The sequence below is a fragment of the Mastigoproctus giganteus genome, chromosome 14 (genome assembly GCF_048544385.1).
Source record: "Mastigoproctus giganteus isolate SK-2022 chromosome 14, ASM4854438v1, whole genome shotgun sequence".
Classification (NCBI taxonomy): Eukaryota; Metazoa; Arthropoda; class Arachnida; order Uropygi; family Thelyphonidae; genus Mastigoproctus; species Mastigoproctus giganteus.
This window is the reverse complement of record NC_143588.1, coordinates 68940204-68962785: the sequence shown is the minus strand read 5'-3', so window position 1 is coordinate 68962785 and position 22582 is coordinate 68940204. Positions and strand designations below refer to the sequence as shown.

The following is a 22582-nucleotide window of genomic DNA, read 5'->3' as shown; positions in this document are numbered from 1 at the left end:
TGTGTGTGTGTATATATATATATATATATATATATATATATATATATATATATATAGAGAGAGAGAGAGAGAGAGAGAGAGAGAGAGAGAGAACGTGTGTCTTATTCATGTATGGAAATAGATACTTACAGGCGGATTAATAAAAAAAACACTAACACCTCCAACTAAAGGTAGCTGCTTCACTAATGGCTTGAGGATTGCTCTTAATGTCCCATGAACCTGAAAAATCATGAGAATATTAAAACTGATGACAGAAGTAAATATAGTTAATATTTTTAAATATTTTAAAATCACATGTAATGAACCACCCCAAAAGTGGAATTTCACATTTACATTATCTGCAATTAGAATCTATTTAAATAGCTAAAAACACAAAATGTATAGCTGTATATTCTTTTAAGTACAGTACTCAGTTCATGTATGCTACCCTGGCAGATTAAAAAGAACAATATAACATTCTGATAAATAAATTCCAAATAACTTGTTCTGAATTTATTAATTCAAATTTTACATCGACTCACAAATAACGTTAGTACTGAAGCGGACATCAGCTGAAGCTTGTTATTGTCACTGGATGGAATGGGGGTCCTCCAAACAGCAAAGACATTTGTTATCAAACTGATATTTCTGTATAATCCCAAAATGAAAAGGCAGACCAAACAGTGGAAGAGAGAGAGATTTCCAAAACTGAAAAAAGGCAAGGATGAGAAAATCCAAAATTCAAGACTCCACTCAGTTTTTTTTTTTTTTTGATAAAAAAGTATTATCCATTCAGAATTTTGTTCCCAAAGGACAAACTACCAATCAGACATTTTACCTTCAAGTTTGAAACATTTGAGGGGAAACAGTGTTATAGAAAATGTACAGTTGTAGTTGTACAAGTGGATGCTGCATCAAGGCAACATGTCAGCTCATACTGCATTATTAATGAAGCAATTAATTCCAACATAAAAACTGACCCTTCAGATAAAACATCGTTTCCAAACTCTTCCCCCCCCCCCCAATTTAACTTTTCTAAGTATCAAAATGTAGCTGAAAGAGACATTCTGGCTCTTTAGAGGATGTCCAACATAGAGGGTAATAATCAACATCTGTGAGTGTCCCAAAAAATACTTCTAAATGTAGCAGAATTGAATAAATTCTGTTTCCTTTAAAGTAGTTACCCAAAAGAACTACTTTGAAAGAAATTAAAGTAAATAAAATGTAAGTTCAATTTTCATATACTTATAAGACATTCCTAGAACTTTCTAGCCACACACACTGTAAATATCTATTTCTTGTTAAAAAGGAGTAAAAACATTTTTTGAAGAAATCAGCATAAAACAAGGAATCTTGCAAATAGTGATTACTTGTAACTTTAAAAGCTGTAACAGGAGTACCATTCATCCCTAAAACCAGATCCTCTTAGTCTAATAATTAAAAATAATAATAATAACAGAAAAATTGAGCTGCCTCTCATATCACTGATATATTTGCACCTACAAAATGAAGAACCACTCCCCTTAAACAAAAAATAACCTCCAAATACATTTTTTAATGGTAGAAACTGATGACAAACAAAATATATCATACAATTACACAAACAAAGCAATATTCACACTAACAAAAAGTTAAACTTTCTAATCATAGCAATATCTCAATTGCTCAGAGGACGTAATATAAACTTATCTCTTCTATTTATATTCACCTGCAGATCTTTGATTCCAGCTTTAAATTTTGTAACTGAAATTTGGAAATAGCAATCCCCAAAATATCTGAAAAATAAAGATTTCATATATTATGATTATTATACACATTAATTATTGAATTTATTTGTATCAATATATTTGTATGGTCTGTGCATATATATATATATTTAATAATTAACAATTAAAAATAATTTTTAATAATTATATAGACCATAAAATTGTTTATTACTATAATAAGCACTGTTATATGAATAATTAGAAGTCGCTATTAGAAGAAAACAAGATGCAGGGTATTTCTGAGACTGCTGGGAGTCATTTTGGTACAAGTAAACACATGGGTTGTGATAGGGTAGCTAAGAATAGGAACAGGTGCATGTATTCTTGCATGTACACTAATGCTAGGAGTTGGGTAAATAAATTTGAGGTACTGCTCAAAACATCAAAGGCAGATATTGTTGGGATATCAGAGACGTGGTTTCACACAGATATAAGGAATGCAAAACTGGAATTTGGGGAGTACAATGTGTACAGGCAGGATAGACAAGATAGGAGGGGAGGAGGGGTTATGCTATTAGTTAAGAAACGCATAAATTCCAAGAAAGTGAAGCCAGTCGACATCGCTGGACAGTGCAGTGTCGAGTCAGTTTGGTGTGACATAAGCATTGGGAGATCAAAATTGAGAGTAGGAGTGTGCTATAGGCCTAATGACTCTGATGAGTATAATAAGAAACTGTACAGGGAAATAGAGCTTCAGAGAGTCTTATAATGGGGGATTTTAATTTCCCAGATATTGACTGGAATTTGTGGATTGGTCACTCACACGCTAGCAAGGCTTTTGTGGATTTATTGGATGATTGTTTTCTATATCAGCATGTTCGGGAGGCAACTAGAGGAAGTAATACTCTTGATCTGATTATCAGTAGTGATTCTTCATGCATTAAGAATCTGGAGATAAAGGAACCACTAGGTGGCAGTGATCACAGTGTGCTGAAGTGGGATTTACTCAAAGTTTACTTTGAGTAAATCCCACTTCAGCACACTGATTCACTTTACCATCAGGGGTAAAGGGAAGTGTTTTTGCTTTCAAAAAGGCGACTACGGTGGTCTGAGACAGTATTTAAATTCTATACGGTGGGACCAACTGATGATGTTACCAACAGCAAATTCAAAATGGGAAGCATTCAAAGAATGAATTTATCTTGGAAGCTACTAGGCTTTACATACCAACTAAGAAATATTGTTCAAGGTTTAGGCCTAAATGGATGTCAGATGAACTAATGAGACATATGGCAGAGAAAAAAAAATGCATGGGATACATATAAATTAATGGGTGACATGGAAGCATATAATAGATATAAGCTGGTCTGTAACCAAGTCACAAAGGAGATTAGGCAGGCAAAGGCAGATTATGGGAAATCCTTGGCAAAGGATGCAAATAAAAACAAAAAAAAAAAAAAAAAAGAGTTCTTTACCTATGTAAACTCTAAAAGAAAAGGGATGAATCAGATTGGCCCACTAGATATTGATGGTTCAACTGTTGATGATCCTGCTCAGGTGGCTAACAAACTAAATGAGTATTTTGCATCTACATTCACACATGAGGAGTTATTCAGGAAGGGGAATGCCAGAGGTGAAGTAAATTCTGGAAGTGAGCTAGATGATTTTGTAATAACTGAGAGGAAAGTGGAGGAGAAATTGTTGAAGATAAACATAAAAAAGGCACCCAGAGTGGATGGGATCTATCCAGTTATATTAAAGGAGGCAGCAAAGGAAGTAAGCAAACCTTTAGCCATAATTATAAGAGCTTCCCTGGACTCGGGGGAGGTACCCATGGACTGGACATGTGCAAATGTGACCCCAATCCACAAAGGAGGCTCAAAGGGAGACACAGGTAATTACAGACCTGTTAGTTGAACTTCTGTTCCAGGGAAATTAATGGAGGCACTGGTTAAAGAAGCATTACAGGATCATCTAGACAAGACTTCAGTTCTAGCTTGGACACAGCATGGGTTTGTTTAGGGGAAGTCTTCCCTGACCAATCTGATTGGATACTATGATGTGGTCACAAAGGAAATGGATGCAGGAAATAACTTTGATATTATATATTTGGATATTAGAAAGGCTTTTGATACTGTTGCACATGGAAGACTGCTGAAGAAATTGGAGCATTGTGGCACTGGAGGCAAATTGCTGCTATGGATAAAGGGATGGTTGAGGGAGAGAACACAGAGTGGTAATCAATAGACACTGCTCATCGTGGACTAATGTTATTAGTGGAGTCCCTCAGGGTTCAGTGTTGGGTCCATTGTTTTCTGTATTTATAAATGATATTGATGATGGTATATCAGCTTAATGTCCAATTTTGCAGATGATACAAAAGTTGGCAGGGTTGTTATGGACACTACTGACAGTACGCTGCTGCAACAAGATCTAGAAAAATTGAGCAGATGGGCTGAGAGGTGGCAAATGAAGTTTAACTTGACAAATGTAAAGTACTACATATGGGAAACAGTAACCACAGAGTAATGTATCAACTCTGTGGTACTACTCTGACAGTGGTAGAGAATGAAAAGGACCTGGGGGGTAATTGTGCAGGCAGATATGAAGTTTTCTGAGCAGTGCAGACAGTTTGTAAAAGTAGCTCATGGTGTCTTGTCAATGATATACAGGAATTTTTCTAGCAGGGATAAGGAGGTGATTATCCCCTTGTATAAAGCAATGGTCAGGCCACACCTTGAGTACTATATACAGGTCTGGCAGCCTCATTTTAAGAAGGATGTAAAGCTTTTGGAACGAGTACAGAGAAGGGCAACAAGATTAGTGAATGGAACAAAGGGTTGCTCTTACAAAAAAAGGCTTAAGTTTTGCAAATTGCAGTGTCTGGAGACTAGACACCTGTGAGGTGATCTGATTGAGGTGAATAAAGCCTTGAATGGTTTGAGCAAGCTCAATACTGACAGGATTCTTCCTCTTGCTCAGAATAATCACCTGAGAGGGCATAAATTCAATCTGCCGGAGCTTTATCTCATCAGGAACTACAGGGCACTGTCTTAAAAAAAAAAAACCCTATAGTATTCCATTAATTTTTGAAACTGCTAAAGATTTGAGCTGAAAGATTGTGGTCTTATGCTATGCAAATTGCTATCAAACAAAGTATCGTAGTTTCACAGTGAAGACTGAATATAAAGAAGCTTGGAAGAACCTCACTGATAATTACTCTCAGACTGCACCCTCTTAATAAAAATTAATCAGAAATGGATCTGTAACTATAAGAACAGTCATTTTGTGTGTGTGAGAGAGAGAGAGAGAGAGAGAGAGAGAGAGAGAGAGAGAGATAAAGGCACATATACCAAATTATACTGCCAGTCAGCCAATTTTGATGCCACAATAAAAATTGTGAACAATTATGACTGAATGAAGTATGCAAATGCCTCCATAGCCGAGTGCCCAGGAGCGGGAGTGCAGTAGCACATGCTCTTTGAGTAGACTGGGGTTCAAGCCCCTGACTGCTAAATATGGTCGATCTGACAACCTGCACTGGACCAGCGTGGCAGATTATGGTCCATTTCCCTCAGCATGAATTATTGAGGAGTCTTCCATCCTGCAGTGGGTTGATAATGGCTGCAGTTTATCTTTACCTATGCAAATGCCATACACTAAGCCTGGACAACAACAATAAAAAAAAAAACACTTGCTGAAAGGTTTTATTTCTTCAAATGGTACTTAGGGGACATCAGAGTGTAAGAATGGGTAAAACTGCTATAGGAAAGAAGCAGGAATGAGCAACTATGGCAGAAAGTGCTAAATACAAAGGAAATAACCACAACCAGATAGAAAATACTATCTCAAATCACTCTCCTGAGTGATTTGAGGACCCTAAAAAATAAAAATTTAATGCTGATCTAGGAAAACAGAAATTAACAAAATACCTAAGAAATAACAATAATTCAAGAATGGCATGGTTTTTCACAGATTGGTTTTAGTTGTATTAGGAATACGTGGTGACAGAAGAAAATCCTTCTTAGAGTGGGCTGTATTGGCTATGTTATGTTTGACTTAGAAACAAATAATATTATCCATGGTTCTGCCTAAATAGGATTCACCTATTCAGGCAATGCTATAACAATGTAAAAAATCTAGGACACTGCTAGGACAGTTTTTCTGAAGCTACTGACTTCTTATCAGCTGGCAAGTGATCTCTATTAGTGAATGTATTCTGAACTGCAAATAATGCATTTTGTCTAGAGAGAAGTCATGATTGCCACTTTCTTGAGAGCTCTTGAGTGCTAAACATGGAAATTCATTGGTTTCCATTTCTACTCCTTTTAGGCCTGAGGGTTGGTTTTTCCCCCAGGTTACTGGCCCGTCAAGTGAACAGTCAAGTTTTCCATTTTAACATATAATGAATGGAAGTTTTACTTGCAAGCCTTAAGAAATATAACTAAGCCTCAGTCTTCAATGGGAGTGGAATGATCTCCATGATTGAAAAATCAAACAGTTTTTCATGATTGAAAAATCAATCAAAAAATCAAAAATTCCTGTTTGCCAGTGCCCTCTTTCATTCTTTTCGAGAGAGAGAGAAGTCATGATTGCCACTTTCTTGAGAGCTCTTGAGTGCTAAACATGGAAATTCATTGGTTTCCATTTCTACTCCTTTTAGGCCTGAGGGTTGGTTTTTCCCCCAGGTTACTGGCCCGTCATGTGAACAGTCAAGTTTTCCATTTTAACATATAATGAATGGAAGTTTTACTTGCAAGCCTTAAGAAACAGGTTGTGTTGACATAGAATGTATTATTAGGAATGCTAATGATTCCTGTTTGCCAGTGCCTTCTTTCATTCTTTTCGAGAGAGAGAGAAGTCATGATTGCCACTTTCTTGAGAGCTCTTGAGTGCTAAACATGGAAATTCATTGGTTTCCATTTCTACTCCTTTTAGGCCTGAGGGTTGGTTTTTCCCCCAGGTTACTGGCCCGTCATGTGAACAGTCAAGTTTTCCATTTTAACATATAATGAATGGAAGTTTTACTTGCAAGCCTTAAGAAATATAACTAAGCCTCAGTCTTCAATGGGAGTGGAATGATCTCCATGATTGAAAAATCAAACAGTAAAATGTACAAATTTTATTTCAACTTCTGTGCTAATACATCCCCCCTGAAATCATATAGCATTTTTGTTATATTAATTGTCTGTTCTACTGGTTCCATTTTGATTAATTTTTCACTAAGACAGCATTGTCTGGGGATAATCACTGAAGTTATTTTGGGCTTTCTTTTGTCTTCACTAATTGATTACCTCACATCTGATACTGGTTTGTAAATCCAGCCCTCTGGCAGGTTTATGCTATATCCATTCATGGTTTTTTTTTTTTTTTTTTTTTTTTTTATGCCAATGCCTTGTGGTTCCTGATGAGATAAGGTCCCTACATAAGAAATAATTTTCTTTTCTACAATATATTTGCATTTCAGTTCATAAATTCAATAAACTTCAAAAGCACTAGCTACAATGGATGGTTAGGCAGAAGATATATTAAGACCAGTGTCAGAGTGATACATTACTATAAGCGTAGCAACAGCTTTCAATGCTGTTTGCAGTGGAATGCGTCTGGAGAGGGCTCGTGAGTCCACAAGTATGGCTACTCCTCTATGAGGGCTGTTAATGTCAGATCGATCTTGTCTAAAAATAATAATTTTTTGACTGAAACAGAGATTTTTGGTGTTAAATTTGTTTCTTGTAAGCACATGGTAGGAGGATTGTAATGGTGAATTAATTCATAGATATCATCAATATTGCTGTGAAAACCTCTGCAATTCCATTGTACGATATGTTACAAAACCAAATAATGGTTTTGCTTACAAAACCATTATTTGGTTTTGTAAGCAAAAGATGAGTCCATCTGCTTTTTGTGATTGGGTTGTTTATATCAGTCTAGTTTTATTTTTTTCTTTTCTAGGAAAAGTAGAGCATCCTGAGTCACTGTTTTCTTCCATATCATCATCTGCATGTATTTCAAGAAAATCTTCTTGACTGGTTGTATCATCTGTATCCATGCTTGATAGGTGTGACTGCTTCACCTCAACAGGATCTGATTTTTGCAAATTCTCCACTACTTGACTGTGGGATGGAATTGCAAATGGTGTATTATTACTTTGGTCTACTATGTTTGGTTGAGATGTTGCTGGACCAAGAGATGTCTGATCGAGCCCAGTCTGAGATCAATGTGTCTGGAAGGATGGACACTTCTGTCTGGCATGCTACTAATTTGTGACTGTAAGTAGCAGAAGCATAAGTGCATTTTGGCATACTTAATTTTACCTGTTCTCTTGCTTCTTGGCAAGAAACTATTTTCAATTTTAGAATTTTTTTTCCCAACTTCCAGAGTTCATAATCTTTGGAGTATACTGGACGGTTGCCTTGCATTTAGAACACTGTGGAGTTGGTGCCTTGCATTCTGTTTGTGTATGGGTTTTCTCACAGTTTGGACATATTACACCTCCATGGCATGGTGTTTGGGAATAGCCAAATTTCTAGCATTTAAAACATTTTAGAGGGTTCAGAATATATGGCCAAACGTGGCAGTTTAAGTAGCCTGCTTTGACTGAAGCTGGTAGGTGTGGAGAACTGAAAGTTAAGATTATACTCCAGGTAGGGAATAAACTGATCTTTTAGGACCATGATTCTTTTTGCTTGAGTGACTTTTTGATCTCTAAGTTTCTAAACTATTTCATCTTCAGAGACACTTAATAAAACCCATTTAGTGATCACTTCCTTGGAAGAACTGAGTGTGGTATGTGTGGTGACTTGAACTGGGATTCCACTGAAGAATGTGAGCAGTAAGAATAGTTCAGAGTGTCGTGAATGAGTGGTCTCTATTAGTAAATCTCCTGGTTGAAGAAGTTTCACCATTTTCAGTGAACCTGTGGCATTTTCAAGGTATCTCTGAATGTTGAAGGAGGAGAGGGAGCTAGCACACAGGTTGTGTTGACATAGAATGTATTATTAGGAATGCTAATGATTCCTGTTTGCCAGTGCCCTCTTTCATTCTTTTCGAGAGAGAGAGAAGTCATGATTGCCACTTTCTTGAGAGCTCTTGAGTGCTAAACATGGAAATTCATTGGTTTCCATTTCTACTCCTTTTAGGCCTGAGGGTTGGTTTTTCCCCCGGGTTACTGGCCCGTCATGTGAAGGCAGGAGTGATGCCACCAGTGGCCAAGCAGTTGTTGAAGTCAGTAGAGTTCGTTAGTAATAAATATGTAGACTAAGAAAAGAAAGGTGGATTTCCTTTCTTACTTTAAACTTTGTAAGCATAGAACCACTTGACGTAAACAAAAGAAAAGGTCAGACTAGAAAAGAAACAAAACTACTCAAAACTACAAACAAAACTAAAAAAAACTACTAAACAAACTACAGGGATAAAATCGCTTGTCACTATTGCTTGGCATTCAGGGCCTAAAATGTTATGAAAAAGTGGTGTACTGTGAAATTAAAAACATTAAATGCTATAATACTGTTTTAAAATCTAAAGATTGTAATTTAATGGATTATAATTAAAAGGAAATAATTACAATCTAAAGACTGCAATTGTTTCTTCAGATTGTAATTACAATCCAAAGAAATTTCACTGTTAAAATCAAAGAGAAAAATTTCACATTTACACTCTGCTTTCTGTTTTTTCTGCAGCCACAGGAAGCCCAAATTATAAGCTTCAGATCATGTAACATGCATGTCAATTTATCAACTCTTTTCAGAGTTAATTTTGGTTTATTTTTCTGTATGAATTATACTAAAATACTAAAACTTTGATCTACTGCTGCATTAGAGCAAAGTTTTATTTATTCCTACTGCTGCTAACTACTGTAAAAAAGTAGCAGTTAATATACTACTTCTGTAATATATTAGCTGCTACTTTACCTAATTTGGAACCAAAACAAGTAACTTTAAATATGCTATAAGATCTAAATTGAAATGCCAATTTCATTATACAAAATAAAACTAGCATCAGATTTTCCTTCTTCTTGGAGGATGGGCTTTCAGAAACTGCTCAAAATGAGATTTGTAAATCATCCAGCAACAATACTTATTCTTTGGTCAGACTCCAGAATTGTATTTCACTTCATTACAGATTGATCGTTTCATAAAGTTTTTGAACAGGCACCGAAAACACTTCATCTAGAATTGATCAGTACTGCATATAAGCTTGAGATATTCTCAGTTCAATACAATTTTTAATCTTGAATTACAATCATCAGTTAGCAAATATATCCTTTTTCGTATGTGGGCAGAGAAATGTTCATTCCTCATATCTGTTACACTGCACAGTACAATGCAAATTTACTTTCACACATTAATAAATGCATCTTGCATTTTAAAAAGATAAATAACTAGACTTTCAAAAGATAAATTTGCCAAAAGACAAAATCAACTTTTGTAACTCAGCTTTAAACACATTTTAACCAATGGAGTTTAATAAGAGCTCAGTAAGAAATAAAGGAATTTACAAAAATTATGATTAAGGAAATGAGAGCTTAAAAAAACTAAATGAAACTAATAGTTGGAAGCAAAGGTAAGGCCATATTACAAATGAGGAAGTAAGAAAAAAATCTTGTGTTAATGTTAATGGGTAATAATATTCAATCAAAGATAAGTGAAGTAAATTTAAGCTGCTATGAGTATGTAAAAAGCATGGCAAATTAGCTAAACAGATATTTTAAGAAAAAATGAATGATAATTGGCCAGAGACACATCTAGAAGAAGATGGGTCAATGGTGTCAAGCAAGCAGTAGAAGAAAGAGGTCTTATTCTGGGAGAGGCTAAAGATTTAATAGGAAATAAGACAGTGTGGAGGAAAGTGGTGAATGGAAAGCTGGTAATCCAGGACTGATCTGTACTATCATATTGACCTGTATATCCATTGTATATAATATATTTTGATGTTGACATCATTACTTGTAGAAACTCTCATTGCATTAGTGATAGTACTAGGAGTAATAGCAATATTATAACTACTTATTTAACCACTTCCACTAAAAGATTGTAGATGATCTAACTGATTATACAATTAGGAATATGTTAGACTGACAAGAGTAAATAATTTACATTTTGATATTCTCAATGGTCAAACATGTCACATACACTAAAAAATTCAAAAATAATGAAGTAAAAGAAAAAGAATAAAATAAAATGGCAAAAAAAAAAATGATAATGAAATTTCAGATTACTTCAGGCATAGTCGAACCAATGGTTCGACTATGCCTCTCCTGAACACAGGAGAGGTAAAAGTACTGGGGTGCAAACAGCAAGGGGAAAATACTGCACTATGCTTTCCAAGAATAATCACCATGGCTAGTATTTCATCTCACCCAAGACAGAGAGAAGTACAGCGTGGTGATTGCCAACCTCCAATAGGAGACGGCATCAAAAGAAGAATGAAAGCAGCTGAATGCTGCACTGAAACAGAACAGCTTGAGTTCCCAGGTAAAGGCAAGGTTCAGTCACAAACTGAATAATTTGCACAGCAATACCAATTTCCAAATAATTTTCCTTATTCTCGAATGTATAATTTCTAGCATAATAAACTTACTATGTATCCTAACATGCAACACAATATTTTTAGTTTAACTGAAAATGAATTTAGGATGTTTGGATTATTATGAAGAATAAACAAAAGTACTGTTCATATTCCACATCTATGACACTTCTTGAATGTTGTAATTAAGATTTTTTTTTTTTTTTTTTATTCTAAAATCAATAACACAAACATACTTGCATAGTTTGCTAATTTAGTTGGTATCAACTTGACAAAAACAGGGGCTAAAATGTGATAAATTTAAACATTACAACTATAGCTGGATTAGAAGGCTGCCATAAGGAAATCAGAAATCAATGTAAAGGGATAAAATAACTTATGCACTGTCCAGGTTCTTCAGGGAGAAAGTATTGTGGTGGCCAGTTTATATTAATAATGGGCTGCACATTATGTGGCAACATTAGGATTCAAACATGCAATATACATACTTTTGTACAAGCACATTACTGTACAGTCATTAATTGCTATTAATAGCTGTTTTTCTGAACAGCTGTACAGCTTTTCACTGAATCAGTATTACTTTATTTCTACTACAAATTAATGAGCAATTTGTTTGGATAAAAAAAAAAAAAAAAAAACATACAAAAAAGAAAAGTAATTCATCATAAAATCAAAGAATCAAGTATTCTTATTTATATTTAAAAATATACAATTTAAGTACTGGACTGTTGGTTTCTTACCGAAGTTCCAAATCCATTATAATTTCACCACGTGCAACATTATCTTGATATACTTTAATTCCTCCAATACGAGGGGGCTAAAATTTAATTACAAATAATTATTTTAAACAATACTATAAAATAATGTAAAAATAAATGCAAACACGTATCAATGTGTAAAAAAACAAACATTACTGTAAAATGATATCAGCAATTAACATTTGTCACAGCTGAAAAAAAAAATTATCTGAAATCTTAAAATTGCATATTATGATTTCATAACTAATAATTTTATTTGCAAAGAATGCATTAATAATGTCCTCCATGACAGTACAGTGGTGTGTCACTTGTTTGAAGCCACCTATAACTCATTTGGAGAGGTCTAGGTTTGATCTCCACTGACAACTGCAGAAATTTTAAATTTCTCTTTAATTGCAGCTATAGGTAACAATCTTACATAGAGTACGGCTTTTCCAAGCAAGTTATTCTGGATTTTTCAATCCACACAATGTGCAAATCAGCCCGCAAACACATACACAGTCATACAGAGGTAATACATGGTGGTGCAATACGGTCCAAGTTGCAGATGTGCCTAAAAACACACCAGCAGCATTAAGAATGTTTACTAAAGAATATCATGTGGGAACTTCATTAGTCTTCTAAAAAACTGTGAGAGACTATCAATATTAAATAAGTTATTTTTTAAATTTATTGATAGCTATTTACAAAGTATATATGAACTCTCTGTACAGTATTTTCCAACTACTAAAACTTTTGTTACGCTTCAAATCTTCCATGGGAACTTTTCTTTCGACTAATGGGAGTGCTAGGTATTCATTGAGTAGTACTCTACATGCAAGAACAGAACAAGTTCCAAATGAAAGCATCAACTATCATTTGGAACATGTTCTTTGTCATGCATATGTGGCTACAAATACAAGCATCCATCTAATGATCACACTGGCTGAACTACTTAGTGTGATTATTAAATGGGTGCATGTATCTGCAGACACTTTATTTGGGACTGGTTTTGTGTCACACAGAGTATTTTACTCAATGAATGCTTAGGCAAAAGAAAACAAAACAGACTTGCAACCTAGGCCCATATACACAGGCACAACAGTAAGTAAAAGTTAAATATTTTATATAAAGTAGAATATTAGAGTTAGAGACAGAAGTTAAGAATAAAGTCTGAGCATGCTTATTAGTTGTTGTTTGGTTTTTAGGAGCATTAGCAACTAAGGACATATTTCTCCGGGGATATGCGGTGATCATTCTGACTTTCTGCATCTTCCGTATTTGGTCATCACGAGCTCGAACCCCGGTCTAATCAAGAAGCAGGTGCTACGCACTGCTGCTCCTGCCCACCTGGCTACAGAGGCACCATGCTTATTAGTAACAGTGGAAAAATCTTGGCTATTTTAGGTTAATAATTCAGACAGCGTTTAGAAGAAAGATCTATTGAGCCTTCTGATTCAATCAGAAGGGCATTTCAACTGAGGATAATCCCTGAATGCATGAGATTAACCAGACAACCACATCAGAATTAATCTCCAGATTAACCAGACAACCTGGTTAATCTCCATCTCCAGGCTGTCTGGTTAATCTGGAGATTAACCAGACAACCACATCAGAATTTACAGAAATGGTGGGGGAGATTAGAATTTTATTTTTAATAGGAAATAAGCTGCAAGAGATCTATACAGCCAATAATATACCTACCATCTTATCCATAAATTTTAAAACCAATCTAATATTTTCTACTTTATCAGTTAAACTTTTGAAGAAAAAAACAACTAATGCGTATTTATCACACGTTTTGGATTAGTGGATAAGTGGGTCGGAAAACTGCTAGCATCGGGCATACGCAGACTAATAGTTTAACTAGGACCGCAGGCAGAGGTGAAAATGATTCTTGCATTGCTGCTATTGGTACATGAAACAGCCTTTAAAGGTGTCTAGGATTTCAGGTCTTGCTGTCGGTCATCATGGAACAAACGAATACATGGGCTATATTAGGGTAACTAGGAGTAAGAACACGTGCATGTATACTTGCATGTACACTAATGCTTGGAGCATTGTATATAAATTTGATGAATTTCAAGTATTGATTAAGCCATCGAAAGCAGATGTTTTAGGAATACCAGACATGGTATCACTCAGACAAAAGTGATGCTCGATTTGAATATGTAGAGTACAAGGTATAGATGAAGGACAGATAGGACAGGAGAAGTAAAAGTTTTACAATCTTAGTTAAGAAGAATATTAAATCTAAGGCAGTGCATCCAGTTGACTTGTGCGATAACTGCAATGTTGAGCCAGTTTGGTGTGATATAAGCACTGGGAAACCAAAACTAAGAGTAGGAGTGTTATAGGCCTAATGACTGTGATGGGTATATCAAACAGCTATACAGGGAAATAAAGTGGGCCAGCAAATGAATGTCTCATAATGAGGGGTTTTAACTTTCCAGAGATTGACTGGAATTTGTGGATCTATCACTCACAACTAGCAAGACTTCTGTAGATTTTTTGGATGACTGTTTTCTACAGCAGCACATTAGAGAGACAATAGGCAACAAGAGGAAGCAATACTCAATCTCGTTATCAGTGGTGATTCTTCATGCATTAAGACCCACTGGGTGACAGTAATCACAGTGTACTAATGTGGAATTTAAAGGAATAACTACTATCAAGGGTAAAGGAAAAGGCTTTTGCTTTCATAAAGGTGACTACAGAGGTCTCAGACAGTTTTTAAATTGTTTGGTTTTTTAGTTTTTTTTTAGGAGCATTAGCAACTAAGGCCATATTGCTCCAGGATATGCGGTGGTCCTTCCCTGACCTTTCCACATCCTCCATATTTGGTGGTGACGGGCTCGTCATCCAAGGGGTGACGGGCTCAAACCCCGGTCTAATCAAGAAGCATGTGCTACGCACTGCTGCTGCTCCTTCCCATCTGGCTATGGAGGTGCCTTTTAAATTGTGTGCAGTGGGATCAAATGATGATCCCACTGCACACAATTTAAGCAATGGCAAATTCTAAATGGGGAGTATTCAGGGAAGTAATCAGAGAAGCTACTAGGATTTTCATACCAACAAAGAAATACTGTTCAAGGCTAAGACCTAAATGGATGTCAGACGATCTATAGAGACAAGTGGTAGAGAAGAAAAGTGTGTGGGATGCATATAAATTATCAGGTGATACAGAAGCCTATGGTAGATATAAATTAGTCTGTAATCAAGTCACAAAAGGAGTCATTATCTGCCTTAGGCAAGCTAAGGCAGATTATGAGAAGTCTCTGGCAAAGAAAAACGGCAAAGACTTATATGCTTATATTAATAGTAGAAGGAAGGGGGTTGAATCGTACTGGGCCACTTGATGTCTATGGGATAACTGTTGATGATCCTGCTCAGGTTGAGGCCAAACTGAATAGGCATTTTGCATATACATTCACATGAGGAATTCTTTAGGGAAGGGAATGCCAGAAGTTTATCCCACTCTAACAAGGAGCTAAATGACTTTGTGATAACTAAAAGGAATGTGGAGGAGAAATTGTTGAGGATGGACATAAAAAAGCACCTGGGGCAGATGAACTCTATCCAATTATATTTAGGGAGGCAGCAAAGGAGGTAAACCCTTAGCCATAATTATGAGAGCATCCTTGGATTCATGGGAGAAGTGCAAAGAGGCCTGACGTAGCAGGTCAGGAGCATGAGTGCAGTAGCACACGATATTTGAGTGGTTAGCTGATTGGGGATTTTTTTTGGCGCATCAGCATCTATGGCCATAGTGCGCCAATATTTGAATGGACTGGGATTAAAGCCCACGACTGCTAAATACAATTAACATTTGTATCAATGACTTATTGTAAACTCCACCGACATGGTGGTAATGCTGGGGTGTAAACAAAATTTTTTTGTTTTATATCCCCAATTCATAAATGGAAAACAAAAGGTGACATGAATAATTACAGACCTGTTGGTTTAATGTCTATTCCAGGGGAAAATAATGCAATCACTGGTTAAATAAGTAATGCAGGACCATTTGGACAGGCATGCAATTATACTGCAATCACAACATGGATTTGTTAAGGGGTGGTCTTGTCTAACCAATCTGATAGGTTACTATGATGAAGTGACCAAGGAACAGAATACAAAAAATAATTTTGACATCACATACTTGAATTTCAGGAAGGCTTTTGATACTGTTGCACATAAAAGACTGCTGTACAAACTGCAGTAATGTGGCATTAATGGCAAGTTACTGCTATGGATAAAGGGATGATTAAGTGGAAGAAGAAAGAGTGGTTATCAATGGACACTGCTCTTCGTGGACTAATGTTATTAGTGGAGTTGCCTAGGGATCAATATTGATATCCACTGTTGTTTTCAATATTTATCAATGATACCGATGAAGGTATATCAGGCTTAATGTCTAAGTTTGCAGATAATACAATAAGTTGGCAGGGTGATTAACGACAGTCATCAGGGTGAGCTGCTGCAACAAGATCTAGGAAAATTGGGTCAATGGGCTGAGAAATGGCAGTTAAAGTTTAACATTGACAAATGCAAGGTACTACACATGGATAGCAGTAACCCCAGAATAACTTATCAACTGTGGCACTACACTCAGGGTAGTAGAGAATGATAAAGACCTAGACATAATTGTACAGTCAGGCATGAAATTCTTTGAGCAGTGCACACAACATGCTGCCAAGACAGATCATGGGGTTTTGTCAATGATATACAGTGAACTTTGATATGTCAATGAATAATGAAATGATATGTCAATGAACTGCTAGCAGGAATAAGCAGTTGATTATCCATTTGTATAAGGCTGTGGTTAAGTGGCAACTTGCGTAGTGTATACGGGTCTGGAGGCCTTACTTTAGGAAGGATGTAGATCTGATGGTACAGGTGCAGAGAAGGACTACCAGGGAACAAAAGGGTGCTCTTACCTAGGATGTGGGATAGATGGCATGATGGCAAAATTTACAGATGACAAAGATTGGCAGAGTCATTAATGATCAGTGCCAAGCAGCACTCCTTCAGGAAGACTTGAACAGACTTCAGAGATGGTCGTCGAAGTGGCAGCTATGTTTTAAAGCTGCTATATGTAAGGTTTTAAAGCTGCTAAATGCAAATTATAAACTTGGTGAGGCTGAAAGGGATCTGGGAGTTACAATACAGGCAGATATGAAGTCTTCTGAACAGTGTAAACAGCCATCAGGAAAGCCCATGGTGTCCTATCGATGATTTATCAAATCATTATCCTACAGAGATAGGGAGGTCATAATCCCACTGTATAAGGCAATTGTAAAACCACAATTGAAATACCGTGTTCAAGTTTTAAGACCTCATCTGAAAAAGGTGGTGATAATACCATTATTAGTGGAGTCGCCTAGGGATCAATATTGGGGTCCACTGTTGTTTTCGATATTTATCAGTGTTACCAATTAAGGTATTTGAGGTAGTTGAGGTTATGGTCAGGAGGCCACATCTTGAATACTGCATACAGTTCTGGAGACCTCATTTTAGGAAGAATGTAGAACTACTGGAACAAGTAGAGAGAAGGGCAATGAGATTGGTGAGCATAACAAAGGAGTGCTCCCAAGAAAGGCTTCAGTTCCGTAAATTGCAGCATCTGGAGACCAGGCACCCACAAGGTGATCTGATTGAGGTGTTTAATTCTTGGAATGGTTTGAGCAAGCTCAATACTGATGGGATTCTTCCTCTTGCTCAGACTATGCACATGGGGGGGCATAAATGCAAATTGAGGAAGGACAGTTGCAGAATAGATGTGCAGAAGTTGGCCTTTAGTCAGTGAGTGGTTGATTGCTGGAACAAACTTCCATCTATTGTTGCGGAAGTTGATAGCTTAAATAAATCCAAGGAAGAACTAGGCAAACTATTGGAGGGAATGCATAGGTGAAATAGCAAGTTTTTTTTTTTTTTTTCTGATGGTGCTGTATAAGCTTACTTTCTTGTATCATATGCCACTACTAATGCTAATATGGTCAGTTTTTTGCTAAATGGAGAGTAAAGAGAACATAAAGTACAAATACAGTCTGTCAAGTATACCATTATCACCAAATGAAATACTGATGAGAAAAACAAATCTTTTGGCTTATTCCACTCAGTCAAGGTGTTACAAAAGTGACTGAAGCCAGTGAGTGACTCAAGTTGTTGAGCTGCTGTGAAATAAATTACCATTCAGCATGGATATAATGGCAGTGAATGAAAAACTTAACTGAATTACTGATTCAAGTAACTGAATGTCCAAGAGGGTCAATACCAAACTTACCAGATGAAAATGACAATTAACTTCCCAAAAATGAATGATTCTATGTAGTGAACTGATATATATGAAATTATTTGGGAGAGGGCTTGTAGCATGTGTCAGTCTGCTTATTAGATAAATAATACGTATGCTACTGATTCACTTTGCACACCAAGTAATGAGCACAAACAAGTAAAAATTATCAAACCATTTAGTTGTTTCGAAAACAGTCATACAAATTAATCAACTGTTAAAGATAACAACAGAATGATCATTCAGTAATCCATTTCAGTCGAATGCTCACACTAATGAGGGAGTAATACTCATGATTTGATTATCAGCAGTGATTCTTCATGAATTAAGAATCTGCAGATAAATAAACCACTAGGGGGCAGTGATCACAGTGTGCTGAAGTGGGATTTACTCAAAGAGGTAACTACCATTAGGGGTAAAGGGAAGGGTTATTGCTTCCGTAAAGGCGACTACGATGGATTGAGACAGTATTTAAATTCTATACAGTGGGACCAACTGATGATGTTACCAACAGCAAATTCAAAATGGGAAGCATTCAAAGAACTTATCTTGGAAGCTACTAGGCTTTACATACCAACTAAGAAGTATTTTTCAAGGTTTAGGCCAAAATGGATGTCAGATGAACTAATGAGGCATATGGCAGAGAAGAAAAATGCATGGGATACTTACAAATTAACACGACACAGAAGCCTATGATAGAATCAAGTTGATATGCAACCAAGTTAAAGGAGGTTAGGCAGGCGAAGGCAGATTACGAGAAATCCTTGGCAAGGGATGCAAAGAAAAACAGCAAAGAGTTCTTTACTTATGTAAACTCTAGAAGGAAGGGGATGAATCAGATTGGTCCACTTGATATTGATGGGTCAACTGTTGATGATCCTGCTCAGGTAGCTAACAAACTAAATGAATATTTTGCATCGACATTCACACATGATGAGTTATTCAGCGAGGGGAATGCCAGAGGTGTATTCAACTCTAGCAGTAAGCTACAGAATCTTGAAATAACTGGGAGTAAAGTGGAGGAGAAACTGTTGAAGATAAACACAAGAAAGGCACCTGGGGTGGATGGGATCTATCCAGTTATATTAAAGGAGGCAGCAAAGGAAGTAAGCAAACCCTTAGCCATAATTATGAGAGCTTCCTTGGACTCAGGGGAGGTACCCATAGACTGGAAATGTGCAAATGTGACCCCAATTCACAAAGGAGGATCAAAGGCTGACACAAGTAATTATAGACCTGTGAGCTTAACTTCTGTTCCAGGAAAATTAATGGAGGCACTGGTTAAAGAAGCACTGCAGGATCATTTAGACAAGACTTCAGTTATAGCTCAGACACAGCATGGTTTTGTTAAGGGGAAGTCTTGCCTGACCAACTTGATTGGATACTATGATGCAGTCACAAAAGAACTGGATGCAGGGAATAACTTTGATATTATATACTTGGATCTTAGAAAGGCTTTTGATACTGTTGCACATGGAAGACTGCTACACAAATTGGAGCAGTGTGACATTGGAGGCAAATTGCTGCTATGGATAAAGGGGTGGTTGAGGGGGAGAAGACAGAGAGTGGTAATCAATGGACACTGCTCATCGTGGACTGATGTTATTAGTGGAGTCCCTCAGGGCTCAGTGTTGGGTCCATTATTGTTTTCTGTATTTATAAATGATACTGATGATGGTATATCGGGCTTAATGTCCAAGTTTGCAGACGATACAAAGGTTGGCAGGGTTGTCAAGGACACTACTGACACTATGCTGCTGCAACAGGATCTGGAAAGGTTGAGCAAATGGGCTGAGAGGTAGCAAATGAAGTTTAACATTGACAAATGTAAAGTACTACACATGGGAAACAGCAACCCCAGAGCAACGTATCAACTCTGTGGTACTACACTGACAGTGGTAGAGAATGAAAGGGACTTGGGGGTGGTTGTGCAGGCAGATACGAAGTTCTCTGAGCAGTGCAGATGGGCTGCAAGAGTAGCTCATGGAGTATTGTCAATGATATACAGGAATTTTTCCAGCAGGGATAAGGAGGTGATTATTCCATTGTATAAGGCAATGGTCAGGCCACACCTAGAGTACTGTATCCAGGTCTGGAGGCCTCATTTCAAGAAGGATGTAGAGCTGCTGGAACGAGTACAGAGAAGGGCAACAAGATTAGTGAATGGAACAAAGGGGTGCTCTTACGAAGAAAGGCTTAAGTTTTGCAAATTACAGTGTCTGGAGACTAGGCACCAGCGAGGTGATCTGATAGAGGTGTATAAAGCCTTGAATGGTTTAAGCATGCTCAATGCTTAAACCATTCAACCATTCTGACCTTAAACCATTAAACCTTAAACCATTCTGAGCTAGAAAAATCACTTCTCAGGTGATTTTTCTAGCTCAGAAAAATCACCTGAGAGGGCATAAATTCAAATTGAGGAAAGACAGATGTAGGATAGACGTGCGGAAGTTTGCCTTTAGCCAGCGGGTGGTTGGTTGGTGGAACAGACTTCCATCCCTTGTGGTGGAGGTTGATAGCCTAAATAAGTTTAAGGCTCAGCTGGACTGGTATTTTGAACGAACATAGGGGTGAAGTGGAAGTGGTTTTTTTTTTTTTTTTTTTTTGGCTGATGCTGCATAAAGCTTGCTTTCTTGCATCAAATGCCTCTACTAATGCTAATATCACTGTTCTCTATATAGGTCTCTCAACTATGGACTATTCCTGGAGCCTTGTGCTTAGAACAAACATACTATTTGTAATGCCCTTGGAAATCCACTTAAGTTATTTCAAAGGGCAAATCCAGTCTTTTTTTTTTTTCTGGGAGGGGAAGAGGAATAACTGTATAGGAAAAGAAAACATTGGAAAATATCTTTACAAGTGCTTTTAATATAATATTATTATATATGGGGGAAAGCATACAATTTTCCCATCATCTCTTCTCTCCCACACAAATTAATATTATTTTTTTTATTAGAATCAAGAAACATGATCCCTTTGTGAGTCTATGAATTTGACTGTACATTTATTTTATTAGCTTATTTTACATTTATTTTATTTTATTAGCAAGAAACATCCCAATGTTTTACATTTTATTTCTTCATGCACTATAATTAATTCATAAAGAAATAAATACAAAACATAATAAAATTAGACATTAAATTACAGATAAAAAATGCAATGCACAGACAGTAAACAGTACTAAGAACTGTATTTACTACGAAGAGAAACTAAAGAACAAAAGCACTAAAAAGTAATAAAAAAAATTTAAACATCTTAGATTAAAATTAAGAAACATGATTTTAGACACTGTCACTTGTTAACCTGTTATACCCCCTGGTGATCTTGGAACTAAGTCATAATTATGAAAAATTTGCTTTGGACTCATTTGAAAATCCTGAGATAAATTATTTTATTCCTCCAATTCAATGGATTTCCATGCCTTGACAAAAGGGGAAACTGACTTTTAAATACAATTATTTTTCAACAATACTACATACTCAGGATTTTATCTGAATAAGATACGCCTTAGTAGAATTGATTTGAAATGAGTTGGATTCTTCATAGATTTTGAAGCCTTGGATGATATATGTAGTTGGATATGGTTACTTTGTTGTTTTAACTGGAGCACTGGTATATCTGTAAATACAGTTTGGTAGCTATAGCTCTACTCAACAAATAAAATCATTAGATTACTGATGACTCAAACCAGTCATTCAGTCAGATGACTTGACACTGAATTAAGTCATCACTCACTCATTAGCCATCTCAACCATCACTAAACTAAAGACAGGAAAGCAAGAAAGAGGGAGAAGACATAATTGCAGTACACAAGCAAAACTGCTAAAACACAATGTATGTTGTTGAGTGAATAATGTCAAAGTGGAAAAAGAAAACATTACTAAAAATGCAGTTTCTTGTGCAGAGAAAAACAGTGTTCTGATACATGTTTCAAGAATATTATTGCTTATGTATATTCTCAAAATTAAGAGGATTCCATGCCCATCCTCCAAAATACATGAGGAAAAAATGCAAAGGCACACACAGAAGTACAAGAGGCATGGAAGAATGTGTTTTGTTTTGTTTTTTTTTCCAGCTAGCAATCAAATTTTATAAACAAATAAGGATTGCTACCAACACACTAGCAATCCTTATTTGTTGAATTATCATCATCACTTTTATAACATTTTAAATCTTAATTTAGAAAGTGAAAATAATTACAAATAATATCAAATGAAGATTATATTTAGGAAAATATAATTTACAAAAAAAAAATAGAAATGACAAATTTCTTTACAAAGAAAAAAATAGAAAAAGAAAACAGAAACAAAGAAAAAATATTTTTTTCTTCTTTACAAAGTAGA

General features: G+C 36.1%; 1 protein-coding gene across 1 annotated transcript in view; it reads right to left on the bottom strand.

Moving 5' to 3' along the window:
• LOC150075208 (extended synaptotagmin-2-like) overlaps positions 1-22582 on the bottom strand; it is a 301413-nt gene that overhangs the window by 207920 nt on the left and 70911 nt on the right. The window contains exons 8-10 of the mRNA XM_090388399.1: positions 11951-12027; positions 1688-1754; positions 130-219 (exon numbers count right to left, since the gene is read on the bottom strand). Of these exons, the coding sequence (XP_090244525.1) occupies positions 130-219; positions 1688-1754; positions 11951-12027 (234 nt within the window). The remainder of the gene's footprint in view (positions 1-129; positions 220-1687; positions 1755-11950; positions 12028-22582) is intronic.